The 17439-nt window shown below is 46.7% G+C and overlaps 2 protein-coding genes across 2 annotated transcripts; both read right to left on the reverse strand.

The window, feature by feature from the left end:
• Window positions 1-802: 802 nt before the first annotated feature.
• Window positions 803-2865, reverse strand: LOC136511294 (nuclear transcription factor Y subunit B-4-like). The gene is made up of 4 exons (XM_066505417.1): window positions 2563-2865; window positions 2304-2487; window positions 1073-1153; window positions 803-925 (listed from the first exon to the last, which is right to left on the reverse strand). The coding sequence occupies exons 1-4, from the start codon at window positions 2751-2753 to the stop codon at window positions 803-805; spliced, it is 579 nt and encodes a 192-aa protein (XP_066361514.1). The 5' UTR covers window positions 2754-2865.
• A 6101-nt stretch (window positions 2866-8966) lies between these two features.
• Window positions 8967-12921, reverse strand: LOC136512475 (nuclear transcription factor Y subunit B-4-like). The gene is made up of 5 exons (XM_066506428.1): window positions 12748-12921; window positions 12466-12662; window positions 12230-12359; window positions 10649-10728; window positions 8967-9316 (listed from the first exon to the last, which is right to left on the reverse strand). Exons 2-5 carry the CDS (start codon window positions 12651-12653, stop codon window positions 9259-9261), a joined length of 456 nt encoding a protein of 151 aa, XP_066362525.1. The 5' UTR covers window positions 12654-12662; window positions 12748-12921; the 3' UTR covers window positions 8967-9258.
• Between the last annotated feature and the right edge of the window lie 4518 nt (window positions 12922-17439).

A 17439-nucleotide genomic window follows, 5' to 3' on the forward strand; every position in this document is an offset into this window, starting at 1 on the left:
GTTCAAAGCCGGAGGAGAGGGATCCATGGCGTCCTCGACGCGTCCATTGGCGGCGGCGGCGTGGAGCGTTGGGAGTCGAGCGTGGTGCGTTTCTTTTTTCCGTATTCGCAGGCTCGATCCTGAACCCTAATTGCGACGTGCGTGGGCGTTTGAAGGGAAGAAACAGCCCGCGTGCGTGGGATGGAGGGCGCCGGGTGAGAAGCCTGGCATCCCACATCGAATCGTGGCCATCGGATTTGATTTAGGTGTTTTATTAGCCCTTGATTTTAATGGAGATGAATTCCTGTGTGTATTTTTCTGGGTACACAATGGTTGAAAGCTCTCAGCGGGAGACGTTTTCCGGGGGGACCTAGTATAATTTTGATTGGTCCATTATAGTAGAGATGACAAAATGTGCTACGAAGTAACCCAACTTTCATAAAATTGTAATGAAAAAGCAACCATGTGTTGGGTTCATCAGCATTTTAATTAGTCACAAGTTCGTCTATCTACATATTTCCAAATATGGCAGACCTCAAGAATCAGTTGAAAAACTCAAAATCATATTGAACTGTCGTGCTAAGCAAAATAACAAATATTGGTCATCGTACAAAAGTCCTAACTAGTAGTATCATTTTAAGTTCCTTTTTGTAGCTCACCAAATGATTCTAATTTGTTAGTACAGTTTGCTAGTGATCGGATGTCAGAACTACGTTTAGGTTTCTAAAGATTAACATTTTCCAGTGTGGTGCACCGTGTACCAGATGCCATACAACATTAAGGGAAGAACGATCAAATAGAATGTGCTGATTAGGTATGATACTCAAAGAATCCTAATGTGAGCCAAGAAAGCTTCTTCATGCAACTTATATATATGCCACATGACAAATGCTGAAACAGTGTAAGCATGCTTTGACACGCGAGCCATGTAGAGAACCCTGTTACGCTATGAGGACAAGAAGCACTGTCCTAATTGAAATAGAGTTTACATCAAGAAAATGGTGTAGGTATTAGTAGAAGCAAAAGATGCGAAGTAACAGGTTTGGACGAGGGCAATTTGATGGCAGTTTTGCAAGCTGAAAGCAAATATTACCGATGATGCAGGATCACCATTGAGTAAATTATGTTTCTTCCCATTCTGATCATCAGAAGATTTCGAACCCTTTGTGCCATCCTACAAGATGTTCGAAAAAGTAGTACAGAATTCAGTCAATCGTCATACAAAAAGACAATGAATTACCAACAGTCACAAAGATATGCAAAGATTACCTCTGTCTTCAATGCCATCAAGGATAATAAACATTCAATGTTCGTGGTCCATGGCGAAAATAAAAAACAACCCATCAGCATAGGAGAAAAATGATTCTGTAAGGAAACAACTTGATGCTATAGCAAATGATAAGTCTGGAGGACAATGCAAGATTACAGGTGGAAATCACGCAAGTACAGGCGACATTGACAGTAAGAAGACTTATTTAGCTTAGCCATGGTAAGATATTCATTTATCCAACAATCTAATTGCTAACCCACAATTTCTCAACCAGCATGCATCCATATGCTTTGTGTTGGAAAACAGGCACTCTTGTAGTTGAGTGAGCTCACATTTTTCACCACAAAGTCAATAATGACAGTGTGTAGACTATATATAGACCTAGAAATTTTCAGGGAAGTTTACTGTTGACAATTTTTCCAAACCATTCAGAGACATAATGCAGTTTAAACCAACCCATGTGATGCTGCAAATAACACACTAAAGTCGATCCCTTGAAGAGTACACTCTCACATCAACACCCCCTTTGCATGAATACAACAAGACACAATCAATTTCCAAGACACATCAGCATCAGTATACCTAGTTACCACACCCATGCTCGCCTATGAGAGACTCAAGTAACTATAACCAGGCACTCTTCTTGCAGGCTCAGTTCGTAGCCCGCTTTTGTATCCTTTTATCTTGTTCTTAGTTTCTACTCTAGGTCACACACCACTTGCTTCGTGGTTTGTAATCTGTGCTATGAGGGTTCTCTCGTAGCTGCATCGTGTATTTGTTTGGATGTTCTCTGCTTCCTCTTAATGAAATACGTGCTACATTGCACGTTCGAGAAAAAAAAATAACCATTGCATGTTAGAGTTTCGAAATCGAGGGCCTGGATTGCAGCCTGGCCAGTCAAAGTTGCCTGGGCAAGGGCAACAAAACCAAACAGGCCCAATGTGTCGATGACTCCACAATTCAAATGAACATGTAGAGCCTCTAGGTCTAAGTCAGGCATCCTAAACACGCAAATATTGTGCCTTCGCAGTTGAACACATAATATAATGAATACCGAGTAAACAGGATTACAGGAGCTGGAGGAAAGAGGAGGAGGTTTGAACGATACCTCCCGATACTTCATGAGGTAGAGCATGAGGGGCTCGACGTATTCCACGAAACCAAGCGTGCCCAAGGACCAGATGATGTCGTCGCCGTTGATGCTCTTTCGCCCCTCCTCCTTGCATTTGTGACTCGCTCTGCAGAGATCAAAATCACGGACGACTCGATCAGAGGCACGGATCGGATCACGGGCGGGGGCACCGGGCACTGACTCGCTGGTGACGAAGCTGATGAACTCGGAGACGCACTCCTGGACGGACTCCTTGGCGTCCTTGGCGATCTTGCGGTTCTCCGGCACGGCGCTGCGCATGACGCGCCTGATGTTGTTGATCGGCAGGAAGGGGGGGTCCAGCTCCTTCCGCCCGCCGCTGCCGCTGCCGTCGTCGGCCTCCGCTTCCGACATGCCGAGACCCTGGCCGCCGCCATGGTGGCGCCGTGAGACGAGGTCGGAACCCAGACGACGACACGTCGACACGAGAGAGAGAGAGAGAGAGAGAGGCTCGGTGTTTGGGAGGTGCGGCAGTGGTTTACCTCTTGGCTGGCGATGGACACGGTGATCGATGGGGGAAGATGGCGGGATGGACGACGGAGATGGCGGAGGGGATCAGCGCCGTTGGTTGCTCGGAGGCCGCCACCGGCCGCCTGATGGTGTGGCGATCGATCGAGGATCGTGGTGCGGCTGCTGATGTTTACATTCTTTTTTTTTTCTTCTTCTTCTCGCTTCCCTTCCCTAGCCCTGCAAGTGGGTCGATTTTGGTTCATCCAGTGCGAAGCCCACTTAACCCAATGTAAAGAATCTGAGTATTGGGTTGACCCAAAAAAAAAAATACCCAACAATAACTGGGTTACCCAGAAACACCAGACATCCCTCCCTCCGAGTGCAGCGCCACCACGTAGTTGGCTGCCTCTTCCAGCAGCATGCAGACGGGGGCGAGGCACAGCAGCATGCAGACAGCTCCTGCACCTTGCCGGCCGGCCTTGCTTTTGGTGGGTGGTGGCCCCTGCTGCTGCTACGGCTGTCAATGGTGGAGGCACGGACAGCTGCAGATCGAAAGCAGAGAAGAAACATACGCACAGCTGCGGGACTAGGACTAGCCAGGCGATGGCGCAGACGAGGCGAGGCGAGCGATGCGGCGCTCGGGCGCGGAGGCCGTCTTGGCATCACATCACGGCGGCGGCGCCTCGCGCCAGCGCCCGCGAACCCGCGGCGGCGCATCCCGGCGGCGCCTGTGCCCCACGGCGGCGCATCTTGGCCACCCCTGCGCCCCACCGGCTGCGCGTCCCGGTCCCGGCCAGGCTCGCACCCCGACGGCGGCGGCGCCCGTGGCCCTTCCCGGCCTCGCGTGCTCTTCCCCGGGCGGTCCTCGCGCCCGCGCACTCCTTCCCGACCCCGAGAGAGGGCGGGCGAACATGGAGATGGCGATGAGGGCGGGCACAGTGGAGTTTGCCAGCGGGAGCTCGGCGTCGGGCGCGACCCAATAGGTAACCCAATGACCCACACTGTTATACCTAATTTGGCACCATAAATAATACTAGTAAATTAGTGGGTTGGTCCTATAGAGTTTTAACACTAGAATTATCAAGTTGGGTAATGGGTCGTTGGGTTTGACCCAAGAAAATCTGCATCTCTACCATTCCCTTCTGGGCTTCCACTCTTTTTTTAGAAAAAAAAAGCCTATTGGTGCCCGATTGTGTACGTGGACTCAGGCCCATTGATTTCTCCATGGGCCCTGCGGAATGGACGGCCTAAGAAACGGACTGGATCGAAAATGAGATGAAAATAGGCCCATTCTTTCGAAACTCTAACAGAGGGCGGGCCTTGAGCGCCGTTGGTGAAGGAAGAAAAAGAAAGGGAATACCAAGTCCAAGGCACTATGCAGCGATGGAGGCGGCCGGCGGCCCTATGCCGGAGTCTCTGACGATCACGACAGTTCCGCTCACTTTTTCAGCGCCGTGCGGCGGCAGTCGTGTATGTATTAATGTATATTCTAGGTTTTTTTTCTCTTTTTTTGTTTTTATAGTAACCTTTCGATTTATAAGTTGATCCGAAACAAGTTATGTAAAAAATTATTAGATGACAAAACTTTAGGAGTATAAGTCATGTCATTTGTGAAATTATTATATAAAAACGATAATACTTGGCCACGTGCGTCCGTCCCGTTCAGATGCGGCTCATCCTCATCCACTCATCCGCTCGTTCTAAAAAAAACCACTGTGCATATCCGCTCATCCACCTGTCTCGGCGTGAGTGCGTGGACACACATACGTCTGCCCTGATCCGCCTGCCACGCCCTCTTCCCCCGCGCTTGTCAGTTGACGCGTTGTGCCCTTCCCCCACTGTCCCGCGCCCCATCGTCGGTCGCGCGCGTGCCCCATCCCAGTCACCTGTGCTACTCACTCCCTCGCCGTCCGTCCGCCCACCATCACCATCGCGCGCCCCGCTGACCTCGCCGGGCCAAGCCAAGGGAACCCACGTGCGCGGCTGGTGTTGGTGGTGCTCGTGTGCTGTGGCTCGCCGCTGGCTCATGGCCCGGCAGTCGGAATCGACCGGCCCCAGCCTTCCCCTCCCCTATGTTCCATATGTTTGTTTCAAGTGTTTCAGGACGTTTTCAGATGTATGTTGCAATTATTCATCTTGATGTTGCAAAAGTAGATCGGGAGATGTTGCAAGTGTTTGATCAAATGTTTTATCTTTTTTCCAGACGTATGCTTCATTCGTTTTTTATCTGGATGTTGCATATGTTTCACACATATGTTGCAACAGTATGTTCCAAACGTTTTAGCTGTTTCAATCTTATGTTGCAGCAAGTGGTTTCATGTTGCAAGTTGCAAGTGTTTTATTTGGATGTTTCATGTGTTTCACACACATGTTGCAAGTGCATGTTCTAAATATTTCATTTGTTTTCAGACGTATGTTGCATTCAAATGTTTTATTCATGTTGCAAATGTTTTATGTTGTTGGGCCGAGGGCTGGTGGATGGGGCGCTCGGCGTGACGGGGCACCGGCGGGCGGGGGTGCTACGGTCGGGGTGGACTAGGGGCATGCTGGTCCTCAATCGCTCATCCCGGCTCCCGAGTGACGCCAGCGCGGATAGAGAGGAGAGGGTCAGGGGAAGGACCGACGAGAGCAGAGACGAGGGCGGAGTGCGTGCGTGGGGCGGGACGAAGGCGGACCGGGGCAGGTTGCGCGCGCATCCGGACACTAGCCATGCGGATATAAAAATTGTGGCAGAAAATTTATATGAGAAATTATTATGATAAATTTGTCCAATAATAGTTATGAATAAACTGGGTTATAAAGATACTGAAGTTATCATGATAAATTTTCTCTAAAATTACGTAGAAAACTATATCAAATTTATGATAAAAAAATTATGGTGATACATTTGTTCTGTGAAATGTTATACATAAAAGTTTTATGTATAAATTTGTGATTTTCTAAGAAATTATTATGATAAATTTTATTCCACAACATATCATACATAAAGTTATGTGCATAGTATAAGTTTTATCCCCAAAAGTTATCATCACACTATAAAAGAGCGAGTTTTTTTTTTGAAAGGGCTCTCCCTCTATAATAACCGTTCGATATATACGCCGTGCTATATGAGTCATCCGTTATACGTGATCTTACTCTTCTTCTATAACAACCGTTCGATCTACACGTCGTGCTATAAGAGTCGTCCATCATCGATGATTGTACACGTAAGATATAAGACTCCTATTCAATCGCAAATACGTCTCACGGTACGTCTATAATCTCACCCATAATAAGTCATGTTTATTTTAGGTACACGAGTCAAGTACGACTTTTATTCTTGACCTGCACCATTTTTTTTCCTTGGACTCCTGAGTCCTGAACGGATCGGACTTGTTCTAATCGGAGCCATGTCCGCGCTCGCCGCCACCGGCGAGGGCGAGGGTTGTCCCACCTGAAAGTGGGTTCGGGACGTTCTGAGGCCAGGCTTCTTTGTCGATGGGCTCATTGGGCTATGTAGCTTAGTTTAACATTTTAATTATTTTATTATTTGGTGACAGTTTCAAACAAAAAAAAATACACACGTGAATAAAATGTTTGCACTGCACGAAATAAATAAAAATAATATAACCCTTAAACTAGGCTCTTAATTAATAAACGATCCTTTTTTATCAAATCACTTGCATTCATGCAAACATGACAGAAAAAGGGGAAAGCAAAGCATGAAATGAGAAAGGCGCGCTGCCAGTGAAACCGAGCACAGGTGTCTTAGGGCACCCACGAAAAATAATGTATGACAAAAAAAAGGTGAAAAACAAAAATCTAAACATGTTTGTAAGAAATGATGAAAAAATGATCATGTAAATGTGCTTTATCCTGTACTTTATGTTTACAAAAAGGGGAAAAAATAAAGTTACGTTTTTTATGGGGCTAAAAAGAAAAAACATAAAGTTATGTTTAGATGGACCTGCTAAATAAATCAATACTACATTATTTAAGTCATAATTATTTTGCATCTACAAATGCTTGTTATTTATATCACGTTATTTTATATCTGTTCATTTAGGCACAATCTTATTACATAATTAATAAAGTCAAAATTCCTCACATTCGGCCTGTTCGCTGGTTGGTTTCTGGGCTGGTTTGGGCTAGCTGGTGCTAGTTTATTGTGAGAGAAAAACATTATTGGCTGGCTGGTTTGGGCTGGCTGAAACCAACAAGCGAACAGACTGATTGTTTGTACATGGCTACAGTAACTTTGAGTAGCCAATTATGGAAAGGATAAATGTTGAAAACATATAAGTAGCAACCTCACTTCAAGACGAGTGTTGTCTTATCTGATCTCTCTAGAGCCTCCGGTACCACAACTGAGACTACGACGGGTTCTCCACCCATACAAGGATAGGGTTTCTTCACCCATACGAGGATGGATCGACAAAAGTACGAAAACAGGATAAGACAGGGATAACACGAGCCGTTTAAAATGTATCAATTCAAAGTTTACTGATATATGCAGCTCAGGCATCCTAACGAACAAACTATTTGAACCTTGTTCTACACAACCCGATCAAATCAATCAAGCACTTGTCATTTACCTTTATTGTATATCAACAATTCAATTAACATTTGCATTGCATTTGAAATAGTTTTTAGAAACACGTGCGTGTCGCACGTGCATATTTGCTAGTACATAAAAGTTATGAGTATAAGTTTGTAACTTTCCAAAGAAAAACTGTGAAAATATTTTTTTACAAAAAAAAGTCATGGCACTGATTTATCCGTATAACTTTGTGACTTCAAAAAAAAAGGAAGTTGTAGAAATATTTTTTTTCAAAAAAAAGGGAAAGTTACGGGTGGTGTAGGACCGATGGATTCTAGCTCAGTGGTAGTTCGCTAATTAGGTGGGTCGCAACCAGATCCGGGTGAGTTTGCTGCTAAAACACAAGCCTGAGTTGTCATTATTTGGTTTTGTGGATGTGTTTTGTTATTTTGATGTTTATTCGTACGGATCTCTTACATAACAGCACCTTAGCAGCCCGGAAGGGAAACACAGCCCAGGTTACCGTCCTCATGTTCTACATTCCAGGAATGGAAACGTTCCTATTCCCACGTTATAAAATGATACTCCAAGTTTCTGTTCCTGTTCCAAGAACGGGGACATAGCTGCTAAGGATAGGATTCCCAACGCCCTAAATGTACGTTCAACGTCCTCCCTCACTGTTCTCGAAGCTTCGTAAATTGTAAAGTGTACTATTGTTAACTTGAGGATTTGTTATTGTCTTGACAAATAAGAAATAACTAGAAGAACGTCCTGCGTGTTGCTGCAGGAATCGCTGGTGAAATTATACTACTTATATTTACTAATATGATTGAATAAATATCATAATACATGCTAGTGGATGGTTTTTAGTATTCTAACGTGGACAATTAAATATATGTTAGTAAATGACATGGTTTGCTAATGTGAATAACTTGAAAGACATAATGCCATGTGTTAGTTGGATGTGTCCGTAGATGCTGACGTGGATACTTTATATGACGAGATAGTTAAATATGCTAGTGGATGCTGATATGGACATTTTGCATGGTAAAATAAATTACTAGTGGGGTTTATCTTTATAAGAGATATAAATATGGATCAGGAGACTTACTGTATGCCAAGGCGTTACACAAGCATGGGTAAGAGGCTGCAGCCATGGAAGTCTCTATTCGTCAGTGTTTATTGCCTTTTTTTTTTGTGAATCTGTTGCATGACAGGATCTTGGGTTGTACGACTCTCAACCAATACTTGCACCTTCTCAGAGTCGATAACAGAGGGCACGCGAGGTGTTCAACTGCGTGCAGTCCATTACAGTAGAAACAGGACATCTGCGAAGTACCACCGATTTGGCGCTTTCATTCATGCAGCGTAGCGTCAAACTGACTAAAGTTTAGGAGGTGTCATATAACGATGTCGCATAGAGTATTCGGATACTAATAAAATAAATAAATTATAGAATCCGTCAGTAATCCACGAGACGAATTTACTAAGCATAATTAATCTATCATTAGCACATGTTTACTGTAGCACCACATTGTCAAATCATGTGCTAATTAGGTTTAAAAAATTCGTCTCACAAAACAGTCTCGGTCTGTGCATTTAGTTTTTTAATTAGTCTGTATTTAATACTCCATGCATGTGTCAAACATCCGATAGGACAACAACTAAAGTTTAGGAGGTGAATCTAAACACCCCCCAAGTCTATGACCTAAGAAGGGAAGTTTGTACGCCCCAATAACAGAAGATAATAATTTCATGAGAGCTAACATCCATAAATAACATGTTTTTGGAAGCTCCTTGTGGAGGGGCACTGATGGCCAGCCCCTTTTACTGTAACATTTCACTCAATCTTAGGTGCCATCAAACAACTATGGCATATGCTCTGCTTGATCAAATGGGTTTGCTGTGCCAATCACTTCCACCGCCCTCCATCCTACATGCCGTCAAACTGTCATCAAAAGGCAAAATTGTTAGTTTGTACCATTTTCAGTTAGGCCCCCAAGAAGGCATAAAGACCAAAGCTATCATCCAAAGGATATGGATATTACTACCTCCGGTCAAAAATACTTAACATGTTTTACTTTTCATAGTATTGGCTGTTTCTGTGGTCAGAGCAAGGTACTGTACCATGGCTGCCAAGCAGCCCTACAATCAGCAGCCGAATAGGCCCATATGTCTTTGACCGCTAATATCTTCAAAATTGTGTTCTTAAAATCCTCCAAACTTATGAGATTTTGCAAATGTTTTCTAATACAAAACTACACATATAGCTTACGTGTTTCCAAAAAAAAGATCTAGATGTCTGTAGTTTTTAAGGTTTGACCTCCTAAACAATAGAACTAAATGGACAAAAAATCCTAATCTACCAACTGATATATGGAGTACCTCTAGAAATGACAGAATCTGCTACGAAGTAACCCAGCTTTTAGAAAAAATTGTAATGAAAAAGCAACCGATGTTTGGTTCATCAGAATTTTAATTAGTCACAAGTTAGTCTATCTACAGATTTCAAAAATATAGCAGACCCCAAGAATCAGTTGGAAAACTCAAAATCATATCGGACTGCTATGCTAAGCAAATATTGGTCATTGTCAGTGTTTTCCTAAACGCTAAACGGTAAACAGTCGGTCACCTACCGTTTAGCCATTATTCGGGCAAAACGTCCCATTAAACGGGCTAAACGGCCAATTAAACGGGGTAAACAGGTGATTAAACGGAAACGGCGCACCACTGTGTAGCGTTTACACGGTGTTTAAACGGGCTAAACGACCGTTTAGGCGAACAGTGGTCATTGTATAGAAGTCCTAACTAGTAATATAATTTTAAGTTCCTTTTCTGTAGTTCACCAGATGATTCTAATTTGTAAGTACAGTTGCTAGTGATCGGATGTCAGAACTACATTCAGGTTTCTAAAGATTAACATTTATCAGCGTGGTGTACCAGATGCTGTACAACATTAAGGGAAGAACGACCAAACAGGATGTGCTGATTAGTTATAATACACAATGAATCATAATGTGAGTCAAGAAAGCTTCTTCATGAAATTTATATCTATGCCTCATGACAAGTACTGAAATAGTGTACGTGAGCTTTGACACGCGAGGCATGTAGAGAACCCTGATATCTGTTATGCTATTAGGACATGAAGGACTATCCCAATTGAAATAGAAGATACATCAAGAAAATGGTGTACAAATTAGAAACAAAAGATGTGAAGTAAACCCTGTACAAATTCAAAAATGATATGATGGCAGTTTTGAAACCAGAAAGTAAATATTACCAATGATGCAGGTTCACCATTGAGTAAAATCTGTTTCTTTCCATTCTGATCAGAAGATTTTGAACCCTTTGTGTCACCCTACAAGATGTTGGAAAAAAGTACATAATTCAGTCAATCATCATACAAAAAGACAATGAATTACCAACACTCACAAAGATATGCAAAGATTACCTCTGTCTTCAATGCCATCAAGGATAATAAACATTCGATGTTCGTTGTCCATGGTGAAAATAAAAAACAACCCATCAGCATAGGAGAAAAATGATTCTGTAAGGAAACAACTTAATACTGTAGCAAATGATAAGTCTGGAGCACAATGCAAAACTATAGGCAAACAAACTGGAAATCACAGAAGTACATGTGACATTGACAGTAAGAAGAGTTATTTTGCTTAGCCCTGGTAAAGTTGAGAAATTCATTTATCCAACAATCTAATTGCTAACCCCACAACTTCTCAACCAACATGCATCCAGATGCTTTGTGTTGGAAAACAGGCACTCTTGTAGTTGAGTGAGCACACATTTTTCACCACAAAGTCAATAATGACAGGGTGTAGACTATACAACAACAACAACAACAAAGCCTTTAAGTCCCAAACAAGTTGGGGTAGGCTAGAGTTGAAACCCAACAGAAGCAATCAAGGTTCAGGCACGTGAATAGCTGTCTTCCAAGCACTCCTATCTAAGGCTAAGTCTTTGGGTATATTCCATCCTTTCAAGTCTTCTTTTATTGCCTCTATCCAAGTCAACTTCGGTCTTCCTCTGCCTCTCTTCACGTTACTATCCTGACTTAGGATTCCACTACGCACCGGTGCATCTGGAGGTCTCCGTTGCACATGTCCAAACCATCTCAACCGGTGTTGGACAAGCTTTTCTTCAATTGGCGCTACCCCTAATCTCTCACGTATATCATCGTTCCGAACTCGATCCCTTCTTGTATGACCGCAAATCCAACGCAACATACGCATTTCCGCGACACTTAGCTGTTGAATATGTCGTCTTTTCGTAGACTATAGACTATAGACAGGGTGTAGACTATAGACTATAAAAAGAACATGCTCTAGCCTCTAGATCTAGAAATTTTCAGGGAAGTTTACTGTTGACAATTCTGTCACGCCATTCAAAGACATAATGCAGTTTGAACCAACCCATGTGATGCAGCACATAACACATAACACACTAAAGTGAAGCCCTTGAAGAGTACACTCTCATACCAATTATCAACACCCCTTTTGCATGAATATAACATGGCAGAATCAATTTCCAACCCACATCAGCATCAGTAATTTCCAACCCACATCGGTATCAGTAATTTCCAACCCACATCGGTATCAGTAATTTCCAACCCACATCAGTATCAGTATGCCTAGTGACTTCACCCTTCCTCGCCTATCATAGGCTCAAGTAACTATAATTATATATGCGCAATGCTCCGATGACTCCAAAATTCAAATGAACATATAGAGCCTCTAGTTCAAGTCAGGCATCCTAAACACGCACATTGCGCCCTCGCAGTTCAACACATAATATAATGAATACCCAGTAAACATGAGCTGGAGGAAAGAGGAGGTCTGAATGATACCTCCCGGTAATTCTTGAGGTAGATCTTGAGGGCCTCAACGTATTCCTCGAAGCCGAGCGTGCCCAAGGACCAGATGATGTCGTCGCCGTTGATGGTCTTTCGCCTCTCCTTCATGCACTTGTCACTCGCTCTGCAGAGATCAAAATCACGGACGACTCGATCAGAGGCACCCTCGGCAGCGCACCGAAGTTGGAGAGACGGATCGGATCACGGGCGAGGGGGCACCGGGCACTTACTCGCTGGTGATGAAGCTGATGAACTCGGAGACGCACTCCTGGATGCAATCCTTGGCGTCCTTGGCGATCTTGCCGTTCTCCGGCACGGCGCGACGCATGATGCGCCCGATGTTGGCGATCGGCAGGAAGCGGTCCTGCTCCTTCCCCCCGCCGCTGCCGCTGCCGCCGCCGGCCTCCGCTTCCGACATGCCGAGACCCTGGCCGCCGCCATGGTGGCGCCCGTGAGACGAGATCGGAACTCAGACGAGGACACGTCACACGACGGTGTTTGGGAGTGTTTACCTCTTGGCGGTGATCGATGGAGATCGGAGATGCCGAGATGGACGGAGATGGCGGAGGAGCGGATCAGCGCCGTTGGTTGCGCGGAGCCCGCCACCGGCCGCCGGATCTGGAGCCGTGTTTCAGCGGGTTGGGCGTTGTTGCTGTGGCGATTGAGGATGGTGGTGCGGGTGCTTTTTTTTTTTCCTTCTTCCGTTCCTTTCCAATCTGGGCTTCCATGAAAACTTCGCTCGGGAAAGGCCTATTGGTGCCCGGTTGTGTGTGGACTTAGGCCCACTGATTGATTTCTCTATGGGCCCTACGGAATGGACGGCCTGGGGCACATACTGGGCCGAAAAGGGGATGCAAATGAGCCATTCATTAGAGGGCGGGCCTCGAGCGCCATTGGTGAAGGAAGGAAAGGATTTGGAATACCAGGTCCATGGCAACGACGGAGGCGGCCGGCGCCGCCGACGCTATCACCGGATGCGGATGGCGATGTCGAGAGGGTGTGGGGGTGCAGGAACGGGACCAGCTAGCTCCATCCATGTTTCCTAGTTTCGCGACAGAGCTCGTCGTCGTCAAGGGTACCGGCACGGTCGGAGAAGAAGACTTTGTTGTAGCTTTATTTCCAAGGCTCAAGGACGCGCGTGAGCAGCAAAGTTGGTGGTGGTTGAAAAACGAGAACAACGTGCTGGCGCGCTGCACGTAGCCACCTAGTCCCTCTGTCCCATAATAAATCATTGTTAGTCGTAGAAAATACGTACAACATTTATATCTTTAAATAAGTTTATTATAAAAATATATCTAAATGATACTAATTATATATTATAAATATAAATATTTTTTATATATAATTAGTTAAAGTTAAAAAAAACTGAAGCTGGCTACTACCGCTGCAGAGGGTGATCTGATGACAGTGAGGGGAGTTCGCGGTTGTTGCAGTATAGAGAATTCAATACGCTTTTGTTTTCAGGCAGGTAGGCACCGACTGGCCGGCGTCCTGCTTCAGAATCGTACGTCATGTAGCAGGCGACAGGTGAGTGAAGCGACCGAAGATGGCGACCCAATTGAAATCGCGTCGAGGCCCATGCATTCTTTGGTTGCCGAGTCACTAGCTAGCTAGCTAATTCGGCCTGCGTATACATACGTAATAGTCGGATTGCAGGCGGCGGGGTGGGTACTTACCCACTAAGCTTGCCGCAAACTAATTAAGCGGGTTTGTGGCTGCTCACGAGCGCAACAAACCCGCAAGGCCCGCAAAGCACACTAGCTAGATTTGTTGCTGCTACGAGCTCATCTGCAGCATCGTAAGGACTCGCACGGACATGGCAGCGAAGGAGCTAACTAACTCGCCGGCAGCCGCACCTCTGCCTTTGGAGTTCAGATCCTCTGATCTAATAGCTGCTATTGCTAATTGCTATCGCTGGACAGGAAGACCTCAGCGGCGGTCCGCCCTGCAGCCAGGTGCTCGTGGATGCCGTCGCCATGCGTGGACGGTGAGGTCGGCCGTGGCACCCGGGGCCCTGCAGCACCCAACACTCTACGGAGTCGCCACCGGAGAAGATGAACTCCTCGTCCTCCTCCGCGCCCACCACCCCGAGCTCCCAGGCGATGGGACCGCCAGCATATCGCCTGACACGCGGGCCAACTCCAGAACGAGATCAAGGAGCGGTTGTCACGCTGGATACTGGATATTCGACAGAGACAGGACACAACCATCGTCGCGGGTTCTTGCGGGACGTTGCGGGCTTGCCCTCTTGTCCAATGGGCTTCGCGGAGCAGCACACATCATGCCGCGAAAATATTACAGCCGGTCCGCATCTGTCGAAAATATTACAGCTGATAAGCCCCCGGAGGAAACCAACAGGCCATACATGCATTAGCACGCCGTGATAAGAGGCAGACAAATCCTGCATCCATGCATGTTCTGCGTGGGGGCCATCTCATAGCCGCAGGCAGCTAACCAAATTCCAACCCCCGGCCCGGCCACTTCTCGCCATCATTCGTCTACTGTAGAGTAGACGACCTTCCGCCGCGCGCAGGCTGGTGGTAGCTAGCGTAGCAAAATAGCATCACATGCTTGCGCCATGCATGCATGAACTGTATTCATGCCTCTTCCTGCTGCCAGTGGAAGGATCGCATTCACCCCTCACATCAACCACGACGACGCCGACGAGGCAGCAGGGGGCCGGCCGGCCAAGTCCGGGGTCCGGGGTGTAGGTACGTCGCACGTCCAGGGGGGGACAGGAGCACGCACAGTGCGCGCTCACGGGGGACCAATGTGGGGCGCGCGTGAGGCGGATCCATGTGGCAGGATAAGGGCACCGCAACGGCGCGGCCGCCGGGCGCGTCACCGGGTCCGCGGTCGGGGCCAAGAACGGCATCGTCCTAACCGCCGCGCCGGCCGGCTCCGGACACCGGACCAACGACAACGACTGTGGCTGCTGGCTACTCGCGCCACGTCGGTCCGGTGGTTGCGTGGGGGCGGCCGGAGCGAGGTCGCCATCGATCTCGATCGTATACCAGATAAACCGGCCGGGAACGGAAGTGCGTGATCTGATCTGAGCAGGCAAGGACAGGGGCAGTTGGCAGCCAAACCCGCCGCATGCAGGCGGCAGAGGCATGCACCCGGCCGATCGGTGCGGTCGGTCCGCTCACTCGTCGTCTCTCTCGCCGATCGATCACGGACTGCAGCTGCAGGCGATCTCGTGCTGATTGATGAGTCGGCAGCAGACTGCAGTCTGCAGGTCGGTCCAATAGAATGGCGCGGCGGCGCGCTCGCGTGTCGTGGCCCCGTGAAGTGCATGCGCAGACCATGCATCCGGTGCGCGCGTGCACCGTACCTGACTCCCTCTCGCCGTGTCTACCACTACGACTACGACGATGGATTCGTTCGGCTTACCCTATATTAGTCGACGGATCCGTTCGGTTTATCCTATATTCGATTTGTTTGGCTTGTTTTCTTTGGTCGGAATAGTATTTTTCTCTCACAACAATTTAGCTAGAATAGTGTTTTCAACCAGTTTCTGTCAAGATTCAGCGAGCCGAACGGGCCTACTGGTACAGAACGGGCCGGCGCTGGTGCGGTGCATGCCGCCGAGTGTCAGAGTACCTACCGGTCGTCGGAGCAGGCGCTTCGTTCGGGATCATCTCAGGCTTCTGAATGTACGTCTGATGGCTGTTGAGAGACAGAGGGAATTGACGGCGCATTTGCATCTCCAGCTCGAGTTCGCCTCACATCGCCGGGCAAGTAATTGAAACATACACGTGTTTGATTTCGTCTTTGCTCGCCTGTCTGGTTTCCCGTGCAAGAAAGGTTTTTCTTGCTAGCTTGGAAGAGCCAATTTGGCTTTACCTGTGCCATTAAGACAAATTTGCAGCTCTAGTTCTAGCTAAAATTGTTGTGCCTGCAGCTCCTCTGTTTTCTTTGGTTCTGGACAGCTCTTTTAGAAAAAAAAAATTTGGTAAAACAATTTATCATTGTACATAAAAAGGTAAAATATCTATAATGCCGTTATCTTCTTTTTGTTTTCTTTCTTTATTTTTTCTTCCTCTCTTATTTCTTTATTCATTCCCTTACTCGATCTCTCTTTCTTATACTCATTCCTCCCTGTCTTCGTCTCTGCCTAGGCAGTGCCCGCATGTCTCCACCTTGGCCTCGCTCGTGCGGCCACCCCCGCCTCTACCCTGCTCTAACATCGATCCGTCTTTTGCCCTAGGTCTCGCCCGCGGGAGGAGGTGCATTTTTCGAGGGCCCGCGTGCACGAATAGATAAGTCGGGCGAAGCCACTTTTTTTTGGCACTTGCAGTGGATTCCATCTCGAATGGAGTGGAGCAGATCGAGAACCCGATTTAGGACCTCTTTGGCACAGCTTATGCCGGTTTCGGCTTCATCTATTTTGAGCAAATCGAGGCACTGTAGCGTGAAGCCGTTTTATAAACCGGAGTTAAAATGAACTAGAAGCCAGGAAAAATCAGTTTTTCTGGCTTCACCGGCTTTGGCTTCACCGGTGAAGCTGTTTTGGATGAGCCCTGACAAAGGGGGCTTTAGTTTGTGGAGCCATCTATAGAGCTGCTTCAGTTTTTGGAGCTGCTCTAGGAGCGCTAGCAAACATTGCTTAACCTTGGTGGGTTTGACGAGACAAGGAAATCCAGTAAGCCAACCAAACAGCTCCAGCGAGGGTGCATGCAATGCAAGTTCACATCACACAAGCAGCACATCGCTGGAAGCATCATCAAGCCCAATCCTAAATCTTGAGTGCGTACAAAATAACGAAACGCCAGCAGATCACGGATAATCAGCGAGTTAACGCCGCGTAATCATATCGTATCGTACTAGCTATACTAGTCGTATACATATAGTTAGCACGTTTCTTTCAAAAGGGAAGATAATACATGCATGCATTGGCATATATATCAGCATATATTATGCAGATACGCCGCACCACCGTCCACCGCCAGGGTAGTGACGGACTTGGGTATACTCCGATCCCTGGACCTGGACCAGCATGGACCCATGGAATTGAAGTTGACACAAACATGTGTGACGACGACGCAACGGCGGCCCTGGGATTAGGGTGACATGACAGTGACAATATCCTCAAATAAATTGAACTCACCTACATGCAACATTTTTTGGTTAAATCACCGGAAGGGTGAACGCCTCACCTGAATATTTTCCATAGACTGCGGCAAACTGGTGACAGAGGTTAC

Source organism: Miscanthus floridulus, chromosome 16, assembly GCF_019320115.1.
Source record: "Miscanthus floridulus cultivar M001 chromosome 16, ASM1932011v1, whole genome shotgun sequence".
Lineage (NCBI taxonomy): Eukaryota > Viridiplantae > Streptophyta > Magnoliopsida > Poales > Poaceae > Miscanthus > Miscanthus floridulus.

Coding starts and splice junctions, on each gene's coding strand:
- LOC136511294 (XM_066505417.1), bottom strand. CDS start 2,753: ATGTCGGAAGCGGAGGCCGACGACGGCAGCGGCAGCGGCGGGCGGAAG. Junction 1,154..2,303: donor CCTGTAATCCTGTTTACTCG/GTATTCATTATA, acceptor AACATCTTGTAG/GATGGCACAAAGGGTTCGAA. Junction 926..1,072: donor ATGGTGATCCTGCATCATCG/GTAATATTTGCT, acceptor TTGTCCTCATAG/CGTAACAGGGTTCTCTACAT.
- LOC136512475 (XM_066506428.1), bottom strand. CDS start 12,653: ATGTCGGAAGCGGAGGCCGGCGGCGGCAGCGGCAGCGGCGGGGGGAAG. Junction 10,729..12,229: donor ACCTCAAGAATTACCGGGAG/GTATCATTCAGA, acceptor CCAACATCTTGT/AGGGTGACACAAAGGGTTCA. Junction 9,317..10,648: donor ATGGTGAACCTGCATCATTG/GTAATATTTACT, acceptor TTTTGATGACAG/TTTGACGGCATGTAGGATGG.